The sequence below is a fragment of the Fundulus heteroclitus genome, chromosome 2 (genome assembly GCF_011125445.2).
Source record: "Fundulus heteroclitus isolate FHET01 chromosome 2, MU-UCD_Fhet_4.1, whole genome shotgun sequence".
Classification (NCBI taxonomy): Eukaryota; Metazoa; Chordata; class Actinopteri; order Cyprinodontiformes; family Fundulidae; genus Fundulus; species Fundulus heteroclitus.
In genome coordinates, this window is record NC_046362.1 from 37,521,855 (window position 1) to 37,539,284 (window position 17,430).

The 17,430-nt window shown below is 44.3% G+C and overlaps 1 protein-coding gene across 3 annotated transcripts in view; it reads left to right on the forward strand.

Annotated features, from left to right (window-relative positions):
* Positions 1-852: 852 nt before the first annotated feature.
* LOC105926548 (protein arginine N-methyltransferase 8-B) overlaps positions 853-17,430 on the forward strand; it is a 35,653-nt gene continuing 19,075 nt past the window's right edge. For 2 of the 3 annotated variants that reach the window (XM_036126711.1, XM_036126715.1), the window contains exons 1-4: positions 853-1,232; positions 1,395-1,480; positions 5,880-6,116; positions 8,643-8,798. In XM_036126711.1, the coding sequence (XP_035982604.1) occupies positions 1,187-1,232; positions 1,395-1,480; positions 5,880-6,116; positions 8,643-8,798 (525 nt within the window). In that variant the 5' untranslated portion in view covers positions 853-1,186. Of the gene's footprint in view, positions 1,233-1,389; positions 1,481-5,879; positions 6,117-8,642; positions 8,799-17,430 lie in introns of all 3 variants that reach the window. The other variant, XM_036126722.1, reaches the window with a different exon arrangement.

Genomic DNA, 17,430 nt, shown 5'->3' on the forward strand with positions numbered 1-17,430 from the left:
TGTGCTCCCCACGCTTCTGATATTTGTAAAAGGCTGGGGGAAATAACCAAAAAGAAGTCTAGTTGGCAGTTTGCTTTAAGTTATGCCGTGGACACAGCAAACATTCAGAGGAAGGTGTTTTAGGAGGATGAGAACAAATCTAAACTGCACAATGAGCAGCAGAAAACCTGTTACACCCGCCCTTGCTATGGCATCAGCATTATAAGACATGATGGTGGCAGCAGCATCCTGTGGGGAGGTGTTTATCCTGCAGGAACAGGGAAGCAGCTCATAGTTAATGGGAAGATAGATGGAGCTACATCCAGGTCAGTCCTGAAACAAAAGCTGCTAAAGGCTGCAGAGGACCTGAGACTGGGGTGGAGGTTCACCTTCCAGCAGGAGAACCAGCCTGAACCTGCAGACAGGGATGCTATGGGTTTAGATCGAAGCGGATTCATAGACTGAGCTGGCCAGAGTCCTCAACACAATCAAAAATCTGGGACAAGACTTGGATAATAATGTTCACATGTGCTTCAGGTGTGCATAGCTGGATGTAACTGCAGCTAAAGGTGCTTCTACAACATGGTGGCTGGGGTTGGGTGGCGAAATAAAAACTAAAGCTACGCTTTAAAAAAAAAAAAAAAAAATATATATATATATATATATATATATATATATATATATATATATATTCGTAAAACAATTTCAGCACCATGATTTGCCTTTTGTGGAACAATTAGTTGCCGTTTTTGTTTAGACCAGAGAGAGAGAGAGAGAGAGAGAGAGAGAGAGAGAGAGAGAGAGAGAGAGAGAGAGAGAGAGAGAGAGAGAGAGAGAGAGAGAGAGAGAGAGTTCAGTGCCATGCGCCCATGGAGAGCCGTTCAGAGCCGTTCCGCTGGAGCAGACGTTGGTTCTGTTTCATTGAAGATGACATGAACTGTGACGTGGCTGATAAGAAATTCTCCGACTAGTTTCTGAGCGCAGCGAGTCTTTTTCTGTCCTGCTCTCTCGCTGAGGCAGCAGCGGCGGCCGGGATTATTTTTAGAAACAATGTTGCGGTGGAGGCATCAATCAAACTGGGGATAACGCATCGGGTCGGTGTGAATCTGATGCTTTTGGTGTGGAGAGCTTCAGAGCTTCCAGTCTGCGCTCAGCCGGCCATGGGACAAGGTGTCGCTGCGCCCGATCCTCTGCAAACTTTTGCGCCATGGACTCCAGCAGACTCTGTGGACACGCCGGCAGCTTTGCGCGTCGTATGACTTCATTGACTTTTCTTGTGTTTGTCTTTTTCAGAATGTTAGAATATTTTAAGAGCATTGCAGCTTTTACAATAGCTAAGACTAATTCACATGTGAGGACCTGAAGAAAACTAAGAGTTGCACGCTGAAGGCACTTCTTTCTCATTCTAAGGACAGATTTTTTGCGGGCTCTTATGGGAATTAAGCACTCGTCTCGCTGCATGCTCCTCAGGAGAAAAATGGCGGAGTCTGAGAGCAGTGAGGTAAGTGTAAAAACGTGAATTTGATCATCCAAAGGGGAAAGCAGAGAGCTGCGGTTTGCCAAACCAAAGCCGAAAGTTAATGCATCAAGACGCATGCAGCGTGGTGGACGTTTCAGCACCGACTGACTGTAATGGACCGGCTGTTCTGGGATCAGGCTGGCTGCGTCTCTCTCTCTGCACATCTGTTTACCCAGGAATGTTCTGCCAAGCTTTGTAGACATAAAATAAAGGATTACATTGATTGCATAACTCAGGTGCTTTGCAGTGGTTTCAGTTAGTTGAAATAAATGATGTCACTTATGAGACAGCACCGGGACAGTTCAGGAGCAGCCCAGCCTGGACCCCCCGGTCTCCTGCTGAGTGCTTGCATTAAAACAACGTAAAGGTCTATAAAGCCACACCGGGACCGGCTGCAGCTCCCGGTGAAGACCGAGCAACATGCGGCAGAGCGCTGCGCCGCTTCCGCACTCTGCCGGGAACTGCCTGCGCTGTCCGGGGTACTGCGGTACTTTGCGGTGAAATCCGGGCCAGTTTCTGGGGAAGAAGGGGGATTTAACAGTGACCTAAACCGAGTTTTAATTATTGTTACACAGAGCCGAACCCAGGTCCGGTGCTCTGAATAAAAAAAAAGTGTAGTAGTGTCACAAGTCATTTCTAAAGAGAATCCATGCTGTGACCTTCAACGGCGCTGAGCGATGTCAAATGAGATGGAAGTGGACTAAGTGATGTTAGGTACAGACCTTTGTTACCTTTGTTTTTTAGCATTTTCAGTCTGAAGTTGATGGAAGAGGCGGTTCTTGCTGTCACAACGCGTTATCTGTGTCTGCAGAGAGGAAGTGTTAGTCTACATCATATGCTTTTTTCCCAGGAGTGACAGATTTGTTTAAAAGGACAACTCATCTAACGCCGACATTTCAATTCTACACACGTAGAATGACAACGGTTACAACCGTACCCCTTAATTTATTGTATTAGGATGTCTTATCAATACAAAGCAGTGCTAAATGTTAAATAGAAGGAAAATCTTTTACCAGCACAGATCTGAAAACTGCCAAATATTGAAAACCTCACACAGTTCTGTTCCATCCAACATCTAAACTAGGAAATGCTAAATAGGACGGCACAACTGCAAACCTTCCAGCCATGCCTGCCCACCTAAATTCAAAGGCTGGACCAGGAGAACATTGATCAAAGAAGCAGCCGAGACACTTCAGAGGAGCTGCAGACATCCACAGCTGGGAGAGAAAGTGTTGAAAGGACAACTGGCGTTCTGTTAACTGTGACATCATCCAGAGAAGACGGCTCACCCGCTACTACCATCTAATGTAGAACAGATTACTAGATCAATGTGTGCTTCTGTGCTTTTTTGTTTCTCTTGTTGTGTCTCTGTTCTGTCTTCTGTAACCCCAGTCGGTCGAGGCAGATGACCGTTCATACTGAGCCCGGTTCTGCCGGAGGTTTTTTTTCCCGTTAATGGGTGGTTTTTCTTCCCACTGTCGCTTCATGCTTGCTCAGTATGAGGGATTGCAGCAAAGCCATGTACAATGCAGATGACTCTCCCTGTGGCTCTACGGTTCCCCAGGAGTGAATGCTGCTTGTCGGGACTTTGATGCAATCAACTGGTTTCCTTATATAGGAAATTTTTGACCAATCTGTATAATCTGACCCAATCTGTATAATATGATTGAACTTGACTTTGTAAAGTGCCTTGAGATGACATGTTTCATGATTTGGCGCTATATAAATAAAATTGAATTGAATTGAATTGAACTAATAGTTTTCAATTCCACAAATTTGGCTTTTATAGAAGAGTGAGATGAATAAAGTCATTCTAGATAACGCAGCGAACCTGCGGATGGTTCAGAGGAGGCCAAAGTTTGACCTTTTTGCCGACATACGATCAAGTAAAACATGGCGGCAGCAGACTCATCATGCAGGGCGTCTTTTCTTCAGCAAGGACTAAAAAAGCTGTTCAGGGTTGTTGGGAAGACGACTGGAGATAAATCCTGGAAGAAAACCTGTTGGAGGCTGCAGGAGACCTGGGACTGGGGTGGAGGCTCACCTTCCAGCAGGAGAACCAGCCTGAACGTAGAGCCAGAGATACAGATGTTCTAGACCAACATGTGTGTTAATAAGGCCTAGTCAAAGTCCAGATCTAAATCTAAATGGCAGCATGACTTAAAAACGTATTAACACTCCATTTAATCTGCACCTGAGCAAAGCACCTTGAAGTTTGTGCTCATAACGTGAGAAAATGTGAAGAAAGGTTGAAGGGTAGGAACACTTTAGCAAGGTCTGTAGATGAAAAGGTGAAATCAGTGAAAACATACTATTAGACAGGATCTAAAGTATTTTAATTATTTTTTTAGGGAAAGGCATTGAAGGCCAACAATCTGTAGTTCTTGATTATTCTAACTTTAACAGCCACAATGGCGTCCTCTGTTGTGTAAGAAAAGGAAGGAGGGAAGTGTCCTTCTCAAATAACAAGCCTCTCCTCACCATAGAGCTCTCAGTAGAGTCAGAAATAGAAACGTAAATGTGTTTATCTGTTCTGAGGGTCAAAGGCAGACTTGTTCCACCGTTTTCTTCTCTGTCATCTCAGCCGTCGCTGCACCTGCTCTCCTCTGGCTCCTCTAGTTTGAATTTGAAAATAAAAAGAAAAAACTATCAAACCCTTTAGATTCTCTGACTTGGCAGCCTTCATTTCAGTGAATAATTTATTCTCACCTGGTTGTTCTCGGTTTATTGGCTTTAAGCCGGTTGGTTAGGAAATATTTCCCTTGAGCGTTTAATCTACAGTCTCAAAGCTCTATCTGGACCCGGCCTTTATTAGGGAGCCATGAGTCCACAGCTTAGAGGCAAAACTTTATCCATGTGCTAAATGTTCTTTACTGCCTTTACATTGATTGGTTTTAAACAGTTTGATCACTTTAGTGTTATTCGATAATAATTAAGACATTCATTTACAGAGATATTTCATTATTTGGAATTTATTTATCACCATAACACTGTATTTCAAATTAGTGTGCACATTTTGCTTTACCCTGTTTTGTTATGACTGTTTGAGTTTTTCAGTTGCTCTAGTCCGTTGGCTGAGGAACCAGCAGGTGGCCAAGGGGCTGAGCTGATTTGGACCATACCAAATCAGTCTATGGGGGGAAATGGGGTTTTTGCTTCATTTGGTTTAGTTAGGTTTGTGTATGTTTTACCCAATGTGTTTCTTTTGTGGACTGCTCTGCCACTATTTAAGTTCCTCTTTGTTCCATTGAGGCAGGTCAGTTTGTTTGAGTTAGTTCTGTTGTTAGTTATTTTGAGTAGTTTTGTTTCTTTGACCTCTTTTCTGGATCCATTTTTGTACATTTTATTCTTCTTGAATAAAATGTACAAAGAACCCTGTTTTTTGAAAATATACCTGTGCCTGACTGTCCTTGCTGCTCGGTCCATCACATTGGCACGACTAAACCCTGACTCCATTCCTAGAGAAACCTTCAAACCTGACCCGGTTCTACCAGCTCTGTCAGGAGGAATGGGCCAAAACTCCAGTAAACTATAGTTTGTGGAAGGAAACCCAAAACACCTGATCCCAGTCGTACGGTTTACAGGCAACTCTACCAACTATTAATGAAGTGTAAAGAAACTTCTACATTTGGAGAAAGTTAAAATAATTCCCTAAAAATATCACATTATTCTGTTATTTGAGGAGAAGAACGTTTCTCTGTTAAACCCATTTTGAAAGGCCTTTGTTTTGTGCCTCCTGTAAAGGTAATAAAGGCCCAACTCACTTCCTGTCTCCGCTCCGTCTCTTCATTACATTCCTGCTGGTAGTTTTTGATGTTTTTGTGCTGCTGGGAGAACTAAAGCACTAAATGTATTAGAAGCTTAGAAGTAACAACTCCTAAGATCACAGAGAAATTAGATGGTCAATGTTTTCCTTTATTTAAAAAGAGATGTGTTACGTCTCTGTAAGAGTGAAGCTTTGCTGTTAGTCATCCAAGCTTCACAAATTCTAGCCCATCTCGCCAAATGTGGGGTTTTCTCGTGTATTTTTAGACGGCTGAAAGTTGGAATGAGAATAAAGAGCAGAGGAGCTTGCTGGCTCTTTGTAAGATGCAGACTCTCTGTGCATCCCTGCTTCCATCTTTCTCCCTGACAAACTAACTCAGACACCTTCCTAACAGACCCAGGAAGTGATAGTCGTGGCGTTATGAGTGTTCGGCGTGCGTCTTGCAGAGCGTTCTGCCTCCTGCTGCAGACAGGCTGACTTCATGAAAGCTGCCTGATTATTCTCATGCTTTCAGTCCTCTGTGTGAAGTTTGTCTGCAGATGAACCAAGATGCAGGAAAAGGTTGTTCTCAGTCGTAAAAAAATGTTTGTCTTCTGTGTTTCTTCATTTTTTCAGTCCCAGCCACGGCCGGTCCGCATTATTCCCTCTCAGTCAGCGCAGCCGACCTCGTTGCCCAAGCCTGTGCCTTCTGTCCAGCCCACCCCTCGGCCTGTCCTCCCACCACACACCCCCCATGCTGCCGGTCTGCCCAGCTGCCCGGGGCGGGGCAAGATGGCCAAGTTCCTCAACCCAGACGAGATGACTTCAAGAGACTACTACTTTGACTCTTATGCCCACTTTGGTATCCACGAGGTAAACCTTCCCCACCAGTACAGATGGTGATGCTGTTAGTTCACGATTCACCAAGGGTGGTGGTAGTTTTTACTGTAGACAAAGAGATCATCATTGTTAGATGGCTTTTTGGTTTCACTTTCATTGTCTTTGACGGACATTATATTTGGTTGATGATTGGAAACATTTAAATGTGACAAAAAGGCAAAACCAGAAGAAACCTGTGAGGCAGTAAAGAGCTTTTCATTGCCCTGAACCTCTAGAAGCTCTGTCATAAAGATGATTTCTTTTATTTTTCTCAGTTGAAACTTGACCCAGTGGACTGTAAAACCTCTCCTTAGGCAGTGGTACCCGCAGGTCCGGTTTATCTCCATGTGGAGACGGGGAGAGGGGAACCCACAAAGCAACTGGTTCCATCGTTGAGTACATTTAAGACACTGAGTTCACGATGCAGATCGCTCTAAATGCTAAATAAAACGTAACCATTAAGCCCAGCAGACGTGGCATTTTGCAGCCATTTTTTAATCCGGTTCTTCTCTCTGCAACCACCAATGCAGCAGCTGAAGAGGCACTCCTCAAAACTTTTATGGATATTTAACTTTCATCAGGGAGGAATCAGACTCAGAGCGGTGTTTTTTATAATTAAGGAATCTGAGGCAGATCTTTTTGATGATATTGCCGTACAAGAGTACAGAATGATTTTTCCTGTAATTCATCCATTCACAGAAAAAAAGGCATTACTAGAAATTAAAATATACTGTTAAAATTGTTACATATGCACAGAACAAAGATGCTCTGTACATATTTCTGATATAGCATCAGAATGTATATTGAGGGTGGATGGTTTGCATTCACTGCATTCATCAGATCACTTCTCTGGGCTAAAAGCATAAATATACGGTAAAATCTGAGACGGTGATATGTCCTTATGTGTCCAAAATACGGACAATATCCAGGAAAATCATCGGATCACTGGATTTTCCTGTATTTTGTCTGTATATGGACATTACTGTATATTTATGCTTTTAGTCCCATTTTCTCCTCCTGCATCTAAATTACCAGCAGCTTTTAGCACATAATGCTATTTACATGTTTCTGATGCAAAGAGCTCATATCTACCAGAAACCACCACAGTTCGCTGTGATGACAAGCAGCCAAAATGCACGGATAAAATTTAATTTCTCTGTGGCTAAACTGCATTAGTGCAGGGACCCACACTTGTTATCCTGGGAGCAGCTCTGGCGCCGCCAATAGGTTGAGAATTAGAAGAATTGTGTGCATTTAACTTTCAAAATTATCTTTGAGGATCTGTTTAAAAATTGAAAGCATAAGCAACATTTATTTGAATTAAATGAAAGTTGAGCAAGTTGACATTTATCTGAGAGATTTGCTGTCAGGTTCCTCATTTCCTCTTTGATGCCTTAAAATATTCTTGGACCAATGTTGCATTGGTCCAAGAATATGTGTTCATGAAATGAACATGAAATGTGTTCATAGCAAACGGACAGAAATTAATTAAAAGTTTAAACTTTCTTGTTGACTAGTGATGTTTTAGCATTTCAGGACAGCAGAAATAAATAAATAAAATAATCTTTTAATCCTGCTTTACAAGCTGTGACAGTAAAGTAATAAAATGCTTCTGCAGGTAAAGCCTGTCCATGATTATCTGACTCTGCTGTATGCTGTCACATAAATAATAACTGTGTGATTTCTTTCTTAAGGCCAGTCGGCCAGATAGCTTCCGCTCCTCCTCTTTAATGTTCAGAAGCTTTTAACTCAGACCTTTATGTCTCAGAGCGTTTTAGAAATAGTTCAGGTTGTCACCCCTTCAAAAAGCAAAAGATCTTAACCTTTCCTGTAAGAAGCGTCTTCTTTGGGAACAGGAACACCTCGGAAAGGATTGTTGAGCTGAGTGGAGCGGAGATATGTATAAACCTTCAGGATTTGATGAAATAAGGAGGAAAAATCAGGATGATTTCTAAAACAGATAAACCAGCCACACTTTACTATAATCATTATATGTATATGACACATCTCCAGCTCTTTCTGTGCTAATACATATCTTCTTTCAGCTGGATTCCTCAAAGTGAAGGCAGGAAGAATAACGTTAATAATACTAATGTTCATTTTGTGACCTGTGAGATTATATATATATATATATATATATATATATATATATATATATATATATATATATTTTTTTTTTTTTTTTTTTTTTTTCTTTTTTTTTTTTTTTTTTTTCAGGAATGTAGGTCAGGCCTATTTTTGTCACTTTTGCATCGCCTCGTCTCACCCGCGCCGGTTGAAACACAAAAGAGCTGCACACAGGCTGAACCTGCTGGCCCCGGCTCACATTCAGATACATTAAATATGGATTTAAATGAAGCACACAGCCGAGAGATTAGCTGAAAGCTGCGTATTATTTCTCGCTGCTCTGCTGTAGATACGGCCGCCCGTCCAGGTCTTCAGGTCGGAGCGAAGCCTTTGCCCTCTCAAAGGTTGCAAGCAGCAGCACATCACTGACACTTATCGTTTTACTAAATTCAGGAAATGCTGAAGGATGAGGTGCGGACGCTAACCTACAGGAACTCCATGTATCACAACAAGCACATCTTCAAGGATAAAATAGTGTTGGATGTTGGAAGTGGGACAGGAATCCTCTCCATGTTTGCAGCCAAAGCGGGAGCAAAGCACGTCTACGGGGTAAGACCAGTTTTCATGTGTTCATCTTCGTCCTGAGAATCTGTTCTTTATGCTGCAGTGGTTTTCTTCGTCCCGAGTCGAGGTCAGCAGCACACCACCCCCACGACTCGGGACGTCGTGCGTCGGTGGGCGGAATACTTCGAAGACCTCCTTAATCCCACCAACACGTCTTCCATTGAGGAAGCAGAGCCTGAGGACTCTGGGTCGGGTTCTCCCATCTCTGGTGCTGAGGTTGCCGAGGTTGTTAAAAAGCTCCTCGGTGGCAAGGCTCCGGGGGTGGATGAGATTCGCCCTGAGTACCTTAAGGCTCTGGATGTTGTGGGGCTGTGTTGGTTAACGCGGCTCTGCAACATTGCGTGGACATCGGGGGCAGTTCCCCTGGATTGGCAGACTGGGGTGGTGGTCCCCCTATTTAAAAAGGGGGACCGGAGGGTGTGTTCCAACTACAGAGGAATCACACTCTTAAGCCTCCCTGGTAAGGTCTATTCAGGGGTTCTGGAAAGGAGGGTCCGTCGGATAGTCGAATCTCGGATTCAGGAAGAGCAGTGTGGTTTTCGTCCTGGCCGTGGAACACTGGACCAGCTCTACACCCTCAGCAGGATTCTTGAGGGGGCATGGGAGTTTGCCCAACCAGTCTACATGTGCTTTGTGGATCTGGAGAAGGCATTCGACCGTGTCCCCCGGGGGATCCTGTGGGGGGTACTCCGGGAGTATGGAGTACCGGACCCTTTAATAAGGGCTGTCAGGTCTCTGTACGACCGGTGTCAGAGTCTGGTCCGCATTGCCGGCAGTAAGTCGGACTCGTTTCCGGTGAGAGTTGGACTCCGCCAAGGCTGCCCTTTGTCACCGATTCTGTTCATAACTTTTATGGACAGAATTTCTAGGCGCAGCCAAGGTGTTGAGGGGATCCGCTTTGGTGGCCTTAGGATTGCGTCTCTGCTATTCGCGGATGACGTGGTCCTATTGGCTTCATCAGGGCGTGATCTACAGCTCTCACTGGAGCGGTTCGCAGCCGAGTGCGAAGCGGCCGGGATGAAAATCAGTGCCTCCAAATCCGAGACCATGGTCTTGAACCGGAAAAGGGTAGAGTGCCTTCTCCGGGTTGGGGAGGATGTCCTGCCCCTAGTGGAGGAGTTCAAGTATCTTGGGGTCTTGTTCACGAATGAGGGGAAGATGGAGCGGGAGATCGACAGGCGGATTGGTGCAGCGTCTGCTGTGAAGCGGGCGCTGTACCGATCCGTTGTGGTGAAGAGAGAGCTGAGCCAAAAGGCGAAGCTCTCGATTTACCGGTCGATCTACGTTCCTACCCTCATCTATGGTCACGAGCTTTGGGTCGTGACCGAAAGAACGAGATCCCGGATACAAGCGGCTGAAATGAGTTTTCTCCGTAGTGTGTCTGGGCTCTCCCTTAGAGATAGGGTGAGGAGCTCAGTCATCCGGGGAGGACTCAGAGTAGAGCCGCTGCTCCTCCACGTCGAGAGGAGCCAGTTGAGGTGGCTCGGGCATCTGGTCAGGATGCCTCCTGGACGCCTCCCTGGAGAGGTGTTCCGGGCACGTCCCACCAGGAGGAGACCCAGGGGAAGACCCAGGACACGCTGGAGGGACTATGTCTCCCGGCTGGCCTGGGAACGCCTTGGGATTCCTCCTGAGGAGCTGGCCCAAGTGGCTGGGGAGAGGGACGTCTGGGCCTCCCTACTGAAGCTGCTACCCCCGCGACCCGACCCCGGATAAGCGGAAGACAACGGACGGACGGACGGACGGACGGTTTTCTTCGTATGTACCCTAACTAATGTTTACCCTGCAGGCTATAGAACATTTATCTCTGAGTAAAATACAATTATTCACTGAAATGAAGGCTGCAAAGTCAATCAATCAATCACTTTATTTATTTTGGTAAATTGTCCACATTAAACACAAGTAACAGCAAAAGAAAAAAAGAAAAAAAAACAATAGACAAACTCACAGTTTACCAAAAAAGGAATAGGCCGAAGCAAAGCTTATTCTTACCTACCCTATTTTTTTACCTTACAACCTACCAGGATTTCTTCAAGTTCAAATTCAAGTACATAGTACATATATAGATCTACATAACAGCGTAAGATTTTATCATTTTACATTTTAAAGCTCTTTTAAAGTTCACCAAGAAAGGACATAACTTAAATTCATCATTCAATTCATTCCACAGTTTCACACCAATAACTGAAACACATCTAGAATTTATCTGACTTTTCTCTTTTGCACATTCAAATATAAACAAACCTCGCAAAGTCAGAGAATCTAAAGGGTTTGATAGTTTTTTTGTTTTATTTTCAAATTCAAACTAGAGGAGCCAGAGGAGAGCAGGTGCAGCGACGGCTGAGATGACAGAGAAGAAAACGGTGGAACAAGTCTGCCTTTGACCCTCAGAACAGATAAACACATTTACGTTTCTATTTCTGACTCAGCAGCGTGATTCAACGCCTCTCTTCCTCCAGACTCTGGGACCTTTATTTCAAAATAAAATGCTAAGTTCACTTTCATCTAAAAAGAGGACTTTGGACCGTTGGACAACAGTCCAGAACCTTTTCTCCGTAGCCCAGGTAAGAAGCTTGAAGCCGATGTGTAGGATCGGTCAGCCTCGGTCCTCTCCTTGTGAAGCTCCAACAAATTCTTGAATTGATTCTGCTGGACAATCCGCTGAAGGCTGTGGTTCTCGCTGTCCTTCTTGTATCTTTTCCTGCCACTTTTTCCTTCCACTCAACTTTCTATGAACATGCTATCACTTTTTCCTTAATTTTCTAATTCTCAGAGAAATAGAATTTTTGTTTTTCATTATCTGTAAACCACAATCAGCCAGAATACAAGAAACAAACCCTTTAAACCAAAGAAGGTTAAAAAAATAAAAACAACTGGACTTCTGTTCTGAAGCTGAAGTTTTGCTTCCTAGATGGGAAGAGAAACGTCTTTAGCTTCAGAATAGAAGTCCAGTTGTTTTACCTTTTAACCTTCTTTGAATTGATTATGACCTGGATGACTGAGAATCTTCACCAACAAACCCTTTAAACATTTCACTCCATGTTAAATTAATTTAATATGTGGGTTTCATGACACTCAGATGTTTAGAGACGTAGGTCTTCCTGGACAGTGTTTATAGAACAGCTTCAGAATGGAAACCAGAACCAGACATGAAAGAAAACAGAAAACAACCGTTACGATGAAAAAATGACGAAGACGCCGCCACCGATCAACTCCAGGCTGATCAAAGCTCTGCAGCAGGACAATTACAGGAGGACCAGGTGAAGCCAAGCTACTGGCGTTGAACAACCAAGATGTTTCTAAGAAGCTACAGTTTGGGAAAGAACAATCTGTCCTGAAGAGAAATGGAGCAATATCTCATGGACTGATGAGAGCAACGTTATTCCTGTTTGGATCTGGAGCCACAGTAAGTTTGCCAGACTAGGCCCAGACACTGAATTAACGCTACAGCAGACTGAAGCATGGCGGCTTAGGCATCGTGGTGGAGATGTGGGTCATATGATGGGCTTGAAATTATAGATGCTGATATTTTACCAGCCAAATACTGAAATTTCCTCTCTTTCTGTAAACTGAGGTGGTGTACAACATGTTTTTCTTTGAGGAAGTAGATCTGGTGTTCCATATTCATACGCACTGAGCATTTCTCCCTTTAAGTCCAGGCGTTATGCTGAATTCAGCTTTATGTTTGCTGGGTCGGACTTTATCTCAGACATTTCTGTGACCGATCTGCTGCTGATGAAAGTGAGCAGACTCTTAAAGAGGTTGTGATCCGACAACCTTCCCTGCACGGTTGTTCTGTTTTGGAGCAGAAGTAATTTCCTCCCAAGGCTTGTCTGATAATAAATGCAGCGTACTCACCCCTGGCTTGAGACGATCATTCGCAGCTTATTTTTGACTCCACTCGCTTCAGGAACGATGTGATTAACTCCAAACTGCCAGGGGAGCTTTTTGCTTTCTTTTTCCTGAGCTACTGGTTGACATTCTGGTGTTTGTGTGACTTTACCTCAAGCCTGATGTTTGTTTGCCTTCTCCATCTCGCTGTCTCTTTCAGTTTCTTTATCTCACCGGGTCTCTGTGCTCGTCTTTTGCCCCCAGAAGTCGTACTTTAGATGCTTTTCCCGTCTGTGTTGCTCCTGGCGATCTGGTCGTTGTTGTTTTTTCTACATCTATAAAGTTAAGACTGCAGTGATAAAGACTTTAGCTCTGAGCGGTGTATTTATTGCTGTGTTGGATGTGTAACTGATGTCACAGAGTAAAAGAATCACACGTTTTAACGGCATCCTGCACAATGTGCAATATTGTGAAGAATTGGCGCTATCAGCGAGTCCAGCTCTCAGTGCAGAGTTCCAGGGATTAAAAAGGTTGAGTGAAGTCTTTAAGAGATGTCTGTGGTAGAGCCTGGGGTGCTGGTTGGGAGGTGGTCTGTGGTACCGATCACTGAGGGCCCAGAGCAGGGGGGGGGGGGGGGGGGGCTGAGATGAAGAGGTTCTTTTTCTTGTGTTGCATTTTTAAAAATGTAAATGTATTCCTGTCAGACTGTTTCTGCATGATAATCATCCAACCAGAAACCAGCTTCTAAGAAATCTTTGTCATGTATCAGCGCATGAATCTGGTGCGCCTCATCTTCATCAACGCCATTATCTGCATCAGATCCTGCTGAGTAATGAATTCCTCTGATCAGATGAACTCTGCAGGATGATGAAGCCTCACTGCTCTGTTTGCATCCAAATATTCGTGTGCCGCCGCTGTCTTTGCTATGCATCGGATCCCTACGTTACACATTTCATCCAAATCCACCTTACTGCTCTGTCTGGTGGTCTTTACGGCTCTGTGGCCTCCTCTGAAGGTAGATCTGCAGAGTAACAGAAGTGGGTCAGGTTTTGACTGTGAGGCATAAAAACATAAAGATCAAAGTTTGACGTGAACAATCTTTTGTGTTGAGGCTTCGTGTCCTTCATGTCGACCTTTCTTGGCTGATTGTCCCTCAACAATTATCCACCTGTTGCAGAAAATATGCCTGAAGTGTTTGGGTTTCCGCTCACTTCCTGTTTCCTGTCCCTGTTGTCTTCAGTATTTATCTTGCAGCTCTCTCTGTTGTGTTGAGGGATTTCTGTTTCTCCATTAACTATTCTGCATCTGCTGCTTTTGCCTTTACATGTTTAATTTTTATAACTTATATAACTTATATAATAAGCTGATCAGGCAGAACGCTTCGCCTAACACGCCCCGGCAGTTCAGAGCACAGCAAACCGGGACCAGACGGATGCACCGTCTCCTCCAGCACCTTTCTATCAGAACCAATAACCTTTTCAGCCGTTAGAGCTCCACCAGCCGTCAGCTCAGACCCGATGGTCCAGTCGCCGTTCCTCGTGTGCATCAGTGCGCCTGCCCTGCGGTTTCACAGATGAAAGTTGTGCATCGTCGGTTCACTGCTGATCCTTCCTTCAACCCCTTTTGATAGACACCCACCAGACTGAAAACTCCCCACAGGAGCTGCTGTTTTAGAGACACTCTGCTTTTAACACCTCCACTTTGGGGAAAGATTTTCACCTGCTGCCTGAAATATCCCACCACCAACAGGTGCAGTGATGAAGAGATAATTCAGGTCTGTCAGCGGCGTCTTTTCTTATTATTCTCTTCTTGAGTCACAAAACAAGGAATTTGAAACAGATAGAAAACTTTAAACTTCAGAGTTGGTTTCTGGAAAATCCCTGAAGTTGATACTTTGGTTATTAACTTGTGTCATTTCACAGAAAGGAAGCTGAAGTGCAGCTAAGTAAGATCAGCAATTAGAAGTTTCGCTTCGCGTTTGCAGAGCTTTATTCAGACACGTGAGCCAAAGGTTAACAGAGCAGACAGAAGGGAGACGTGACATCGGGGCCACGTTAGAAGCATGCACTTGCTAATTCTCTGCACTGAGGCATGAGTGGGAGCCTTCGGGGCTGACCGCCGTGACACTGACTCTTCCTGGCACTTGTTAGAGGTGTAAAAAAGAAACGGGCGACATAACGCCTCTGTCATCGGGTCTCTGGGCTTCAGTATTCCCAACTATGTGTGAGCCTGATGGATTCATGGAGGATAACCATCTCTTCCCACTGAGAGTCTGTAAGAGATGAGGAATTATTCAGCAGGTCTGGCATTTCCAGCCTTATTACCACACTGCAGCAGCACAGAAACACGCTAAAGCCTGGAAACATACGTACACCTGGAGCACACCATCTGCATTCCTGATTATTAGTGCAGTTGGTGCAGCCATTGTTAATTTACTACCAGCGGCACCAGAAGCCTTCTGAACAGTCCTGAGCTAATTACCACCTGAGGATAAAGCAGCGCTGCTTCAGGAACGCCATCCTAATGCACTGCATGCTCGCTCAGTCAGTGGGAAAACTGATGACCTCTGTGGAAAATAGAGGCAAAGCTTCATATGTTAAATTATAAAACAGCAGATTGCACTAGAATCAAAAACAATCCAGGGTGTAATATCTACCATCCCCATTCCTCAGACAGTTTGTAGCATATAAAGCATGTCCAGTCTGGCCTCCATCAGCCCTCATCCTTCCTTCAGCGTACACAGTCCAGATAAATGCTCTTCGTTTTTGGTCTTCTTGCCTTGTCCCCGCTTGGCTTAAACATTTTATGGCCCAGAACGCTCATTGGTTCACTTCAGAATCTTGTACTTTAACATGGATTTCTTCAGCAATTTTCGGTCTGTATACATTTGATGAAAAAGAAAATGGAAAAGCCACCATGCAGATTGAAGAGGGCCAGATGAATTCTGCTCAAAGATGTCTCAATGCTGGAAACACCTAAACTGAAAAATACGTCCGGCCTGTTATTTTGTTTTATTCTTATTTAAAAGCTGCTTAAAAAGATTTAGCTGAAGCATTGCTGTTAGGATGTGTGAAGTTTCAGGACGGAAATAATGGCCTGAACAGGTATCGGGTTTTATAAAGTCCTGAGGACCCCAAAACGCTTCCCACTACTTCAGTCATTCACACACGGATAACAGAAGCTAGGCCCCCAGCAGCAGGGAAAGTAAGTAAAGTGTCTTGCCCAAGGACGGTCAGAACAGGGGTTCAAACCTGCAACCCACCAGTTACAGCACAGACTACTTATCTAACAACTAACATATCCCTGTCAAGCCAAGTTCACAGGACTTAAAGAACTTAAAGAAAACCAACGTTTTAGAACAATTAATGAATCTTCTGAATTTTCCACAAGGTTTCAGTTCGACACTGACGAGGAGAGGTTGGTGGTTATGAAGCAGCAGGGAAACAGGCTGGATGATGACTGGATGATGACGAGTTAAGTTGCTGAAGAGTTCTGACTGTTGTCAGGGAAGGAAGAGGTGCAGGAGCAGATCCACAGAGTCTGGCTGTTGATGGTGAACGGTACATGGGTAATCTCCTCTCTGCTGTTCTTTCTTCAAAGAGAGGCATCAGCGGGGTGGAGAGCATTGGAGGATGAGTAAATGGAAAACTACAACAGGGTCCGAGCTCTTGATATCAGGAAAACGGTCTGATGAGTTCTGAGGCGATTCGCGGAGGAGAGTTCAAGGTTTTTTCTCTAGCAAACCACTGAGAGGAGGGAAGCATGAACATGAGAACTGGTTTCTGTAAGGAGGACAGCAGGGATTAGCGTGATCACTGGGGAGGACCGGGAACACATGAGAACTTAGAACGGCCAAGTTCTCATGTGTGGACAAAAACAATCTGGCATCTACCTCTGGGACTCTGCTCCTCTTTGTGCTCTACCTGATTAGCGCCGATGTTCTGCCAGTCCAACCTGCAATGACGAGGTGAGACAGACACATAGGCTGCATCCAAGACGTTCTAATAATTCCTTGACTTTTTCACGAGGTCAACAGTAAGAACTCTACCGTTTGGAGGAAAAGAGCTGCTGGGATGATTTCAGACAGCCTTTAAAGCTGAGGTCTGTGATTTTTCCTGGAAGTTTCCCCAAGTCCCTTTTTGAATAACTGTGGAAGATCGTCTTACCTGCTCTTCAGAGTGATCGTGTGAAAAAAAAAACTCCCAATTCCACTCTGGTCTTCTTTCCTTCTACTGATGCCTTCCTCTTTTTCTCATAAACTTGAACGTTGTTCGCTTCTTTAAACTCTCAGCCATGTTCAAAGTCTACGGTGAGAGCAGCAGAGCTACAATGAACGGCTAACACTGAAGCTAACCGCTAAGCTAACCGCCAACCTAGCCGCTAAGCTAAGCAGAAACATAACCACTAGAAGTCTGCAGCCAGCAAGCTGAAGCTAAGAAGGAACGAGCTCGGACACTGGTGTTACGTGAGCTCATCAGAATGGTGGCATGTGGGACAACCAGTGGTGTATACAGGAACAAAAATCTGACCAATTCCTGCCCTTCGGACAGAACAGCAGAGATTGGTCATAGTCTTTATAGGCCTGCAGCTCCCACAGAGAATGATTTTTTAGCCTCCTTTCAGGATGGAAGGACCAATTTACCCAGTATTACAAAAACTGTTTCTGAACAGGATTATTAGTTTTATCTGAGGGCTTGTTTACATGACAACAATCCACTGAAAACAAGACATTTGTTCCATTTCTGTAAACATGTTTTCATGACAATGTTCTTACAATCTCCTTTTA